Here is a 4,315-nt window from a genome sequence, read left to right as displayed (position 1 = left end):
AGATTCGAGATATTGGTAATTTATTGGCCAATCTCCTTAAATTTGAGCAAAATTTCCAAAAAAAATATGATGATTTTTGTTTTTTCAGTAAGAAAAAATCATTTGTAACTTTCTCTCAACATATATTTGAAACATTGGATGTTAGCCAGTTACAGCAGGGATGCCATATATACAGACTTATCTGTATTATACAGATTTTTGAGCATCCATACAGATTTCATTTCATATGAAATACAGATTTTTTAGCTAGAGGGGCCAATTTTTTTGTATGGGATACAGATTTTTGAAAAGTGCGATACAGATTTTTCAAAAAAATCATCTGGCATCCCTGAGTTACAGTAACAGTTCAGCTCAATAGGAGCATTGGTTACGGAAATAGAGACATATGGAGGGAGCAACTTTGCCTAAAACTAGATCAAAAATCGATTTTAAATCGACAGCCTTGTATGGAAAGTCGAAAAAATTTCCGCTCTACTGTATTTTTTCCCTTCACGTTTTCGCACACAGGGCATGATTGCACACTATGAATGATCATCAGCTTACCGAGTTCAAAAATGCTGTAAACTAGTGTTATTAGCATACTCAAATCTGTACCTACAAGACGGAGCATACAGTTTTTCTTAACAAATAAGTAGGGTATTGGTACCCTTATTAAGCATGTGGCTCCCATTTTCATCCTACGAAAAGCAACGGATTGAAACAATGTTTGGTTTGTTTCTTATTTTTGTATGTTTTGTTAGAAGTGAGCACGCATTAAAACAAAAAGAACGGAATCAACCCATGCCGTAATCGCTTGTTTTCGAATAGGATGAAATTGGGAGCGTGAGATTACTGATGGCACACAAACCCTATGAATTTTTATGCAAGCTTGAGATACCCCAGCTCTTACGCGTATAATACGGTACCGTCGTGCGGGGTGTCATTGGGCCAAAGTGGGGTGACATTGGGCCACTATTCCGTACGTTTAGAATACGGCGGGAATACATATTGTGTGATAAGCTACTAGAATACATAATTCTAAGATACTTTGCATCCACCGTCGGATTCTCTGACTTATATTGAATCCGTGGGATCGATGGACCAATGTTACCCTCTAGGCCCAATGTCACCCCGTACGAAGGTATTTTAAGAAATGTTGATTGATGGTTTCAAAAATACAAAACATTTTTGGGTTTTATATTTAGTTTGTGATATATTTTTTGACATTGTACAATCATTTTCTATGACAATCTCTCTGTATTCAGTATTTGCAGTGATTTTATTGAAAACTTAAACAATACGGATTACAAGAATAATTATATAATAATAAGCGATTGTCTGCAAGAATCTTCAATAATGACCATGATGGTGTTGATCGTACACAAGACCTTCACCTTGGTGATAACCGTGCGCAACTAGGGGAGCAGCATGCGAGGCATATGCGTTGTGATGGTACAATTCAGGCTGAGTCTGGGCAACGAGGACAGATTTTGTAGCCAGTGGAGCATCATATGCGGGATACCCATAGTGATCTTGGGACAGGGCTGGGGCGTATCCTTGGCCGTAGGCAACAGCTGGAGCATGGTTTTGGCCGTAAACGAAACGCTGCTGGTTGGTCAATGGTGCAGCGTATACGTGGCTTGGAGCGGATACGACTGGAACGGGATGAGTTTGGTCATGGGTGTAGTGAAGGGCCGGTTGGGATGGAAAATGACGAACGAAGTTGCTGTAGCTCACTGCTGGAGCTGGAGCTGGAGCTGAAGAGTATTGTGCAGGGGCGGCCACAGGAGCTGCGTAGGCGTGTTCCGTTCCAATGTAGCCTGCACTGGCGAAGGCCAGGCTTGCAATCAGAATTGTTAACTAGAAACAAGAGAATTATTAACTACATAGAAGAGTTCTCCGTTAAATCACTCACCTTGAACATTTGGATTTCAACTTCTCAGATGGTCACCAAAAGATGCTGATTTTAAGAATGATACAGTTTCGATCACAAGTCCCAATATTTATAGTGGATAAAAGGTTTTATTTTTAAATCAACAAAGCCATTAGTTATAATCCTATAGTTTATAATGTCGACGCCCCAAAATGGTAATTAATAACGTTCGATGGGCTTTCTGCTGGGGCGTCCTTCGAATTTCGATGCTCTGTTCAGATGTGCTCTATATTTTACTAGGTCTATCATACAGCGTTTTCTCAATATATGGGTGATCTTCTCTTCTCCAAGGTGTAACGTCACAATTGGGAGAAATCTTGCTCTTATCTTGCTTAGCTGTGAATAAATAATCTTTGAAATTGATACAGTTAAAAAAAAATCTTTGAGGTGAATCAGCTAATTGATAGCAATGTGGATTTGAGATATTGATCGTTATGATCGATCGATATATGTACTAAGATTGTGTGATGCCAAAATAGTATCTACTCAATTTCATACGAAATAAAGCACCTGATTGGTAGGCCCGTGCACAGGAACATCGGAAAGGGAAGGGTTTTGTACATTTTTGGTAAAAGGCGGAGGAATGCTTAGTGTATGAAGTTAGAGCTATCGGAGGAGTTTAACTCCCAGAACCCTATGCTTAAAATGTTACCACGATGGAATCGGCACACAGAAAATATTGTATAACTTTTGATTGCGTACGCCAAAATAGCTATTTTTTTACCTTGAATAGTATATTATGTGTAGCTTGTACCATAAAATTTTCATTAAAATCGGTTGAGTATTGGCGGAGATATCGTTGAAACAAGGGAATTGCCACTTGAGAATCTTGTGCAAACAAACATTTTGGGAAATATCACTTGTTTGCCGTTTAAACTCTGGCGCCAAAAATACTGAACCGATTTCAATGAAAATTTTTATGTACGTAAAGTATGTATTTAGAAGTAATTTGTCAAAATTTCATTCAATTTGATCATACCGTTAAAAAGTTATAGCCATATATGTTGCACTATATCACAATAAGTAGATGTGGTTTTTGGTATAATGAAATTCAAACTGCTCTTACTTTGAAAGTACTCAACAAAAATGGCTGAAATTTTCACTGTTAACAGTTTAACACAACAATTTTACACTGTCAAAGTTTTATAAAAATCGGGACAGTGTTGCCAGTTCTACAGTCAAAATAGTGCACGCGGAACTAAAAATGGTCAAAAAGTACCTAAAATTTACCTTGAAGCGATTTCAGCTTTGGATATTTACTAGAAAAAGTACTGAACCGATTTCGATCAAATTTTTACCACTTAGTTTTTACTATGTTAAGAATATCGAGTGAAATTTTCAAACGTTTTGATTAGGTAACAAAAAAAAATTATAGCCTAAGCAATTTTTTGAAATGGGTGCCCAAATTTTCTAAAATCTCATTTTATGATATCGACAATATCTGCGCCAATACTTAACCGATTTTTATGAAAACTGTATGGTATTAGCTACACATAATATACTATTCATACACTACAAAAATAAAATGAAATTATAAGATTCTTTTACCAAAAATATCAGCACCGTCGACAGAAATTCGGGTTGGCGGGCGCGGTGATTTTTCCCTTAAGCCCTCAGTGCTGAACATTAACCCTTCCGTTACCAACCCCCCCTAACGAGAGTGCGAAAAAACACTCTTTTCGTTATAACTTTTTTGTTTTTTAATATTTTTCGACCAAATTTGACACAATAAGCGGATATCCTTCTATTTTAGGGATTTGCTAGGGATTGTTGGAATGGCCACCTGGTTCCGGAGTTATTCCGGAATCAAAATGGGTCATTCGATTTGGCCATTTTGGAAAAAGTAAATTTTTGATATGAGAGCCGTTCAGTTTTTAGACCTAAGTGCACTAGAATGATAGAAAAAAATGTCTAGAAGTCCATCCCGGTCATTACGTGCCTTGGAACCCGTTTTACGGATGTTCCGGGGTCAATTTTTGAATATGATTCAATCCCATCATGCGACACCTCAAACTTCATGATTTTTCAAGATGCATCATTCTGTGCTGTTTTGGCGTTGTCTGAAATACTGTTGGCCATTTTGGAACCGGTATTTGGATTTCCTGGGAATCGGTTCCGGTGGTTCCGGGGTCCAATTTTCGAAAATAAACAAACACCATCATGCGATATATCAAACTTCATGATTTTGAAAATTATGGCACTTTATCATAACGGTTGGCCACTTAGGATACATTTGGCCATTATGGAATCGGTATACGGATTTTTCGGAATCCAGTTCCGGGGCCAAGTTTTTTAAATGGTTCAATACCGCCATGCGGCATCTTAAACATCGTGATTTTCAAAATACATCATTCTGGGCTAATATTGCGTTATCTGAAATACTGTTGGCCATTGTAGAACCGG

General features: G+C 37.7%; 1 protein-coding gene across 1 annotated transcript; it reads right to left on the bottom strand.

The window, feature by feature from the left end:
- Positions 1-1,326: 1,326 nt before the first annotated feature.
- On the bottom strand, positions 1,327-2,162 carry LOC134291791 (uncharacterized). Its single transcript, XM_062860007.1, has 2 exons — positions 1,895-2,162; positions 1,327-1,839 (listed from the first exon to the last, which is right to left on the bottom strand). The coding sequence occupies exons 1-2, from the start codon at positions 1,901-1,903 to the stop codon at positions 1,330-1,332; spliced, it is 519 nt and encodes a 172-aa protein (XP_062715991.1). The 5' UTR covers positions 1,904-2,162; the 3' UTR covers positions 1,327-1,329.
- Positions 2,163-4,315: the final 2,153 nt, after the last annotated feature.

This window comes from Aedes albopictus, chromosome 3 (assembly GCF_035046485.1).
Source record: "Aedes albopictus strain Foshan chromosome 3, AalbF5, whole genome shotgun sequence".
NCBI classification, from domain to species: domain Eukaryota; kingdom Metazoa; phylum Arthropoda; class Insecta; order Diptera; family Culicidae; genus Aedes; species Aedes albopictus.
This window is presented reverse-complemented; position numbering and strand designations above follow the sequence as displayed.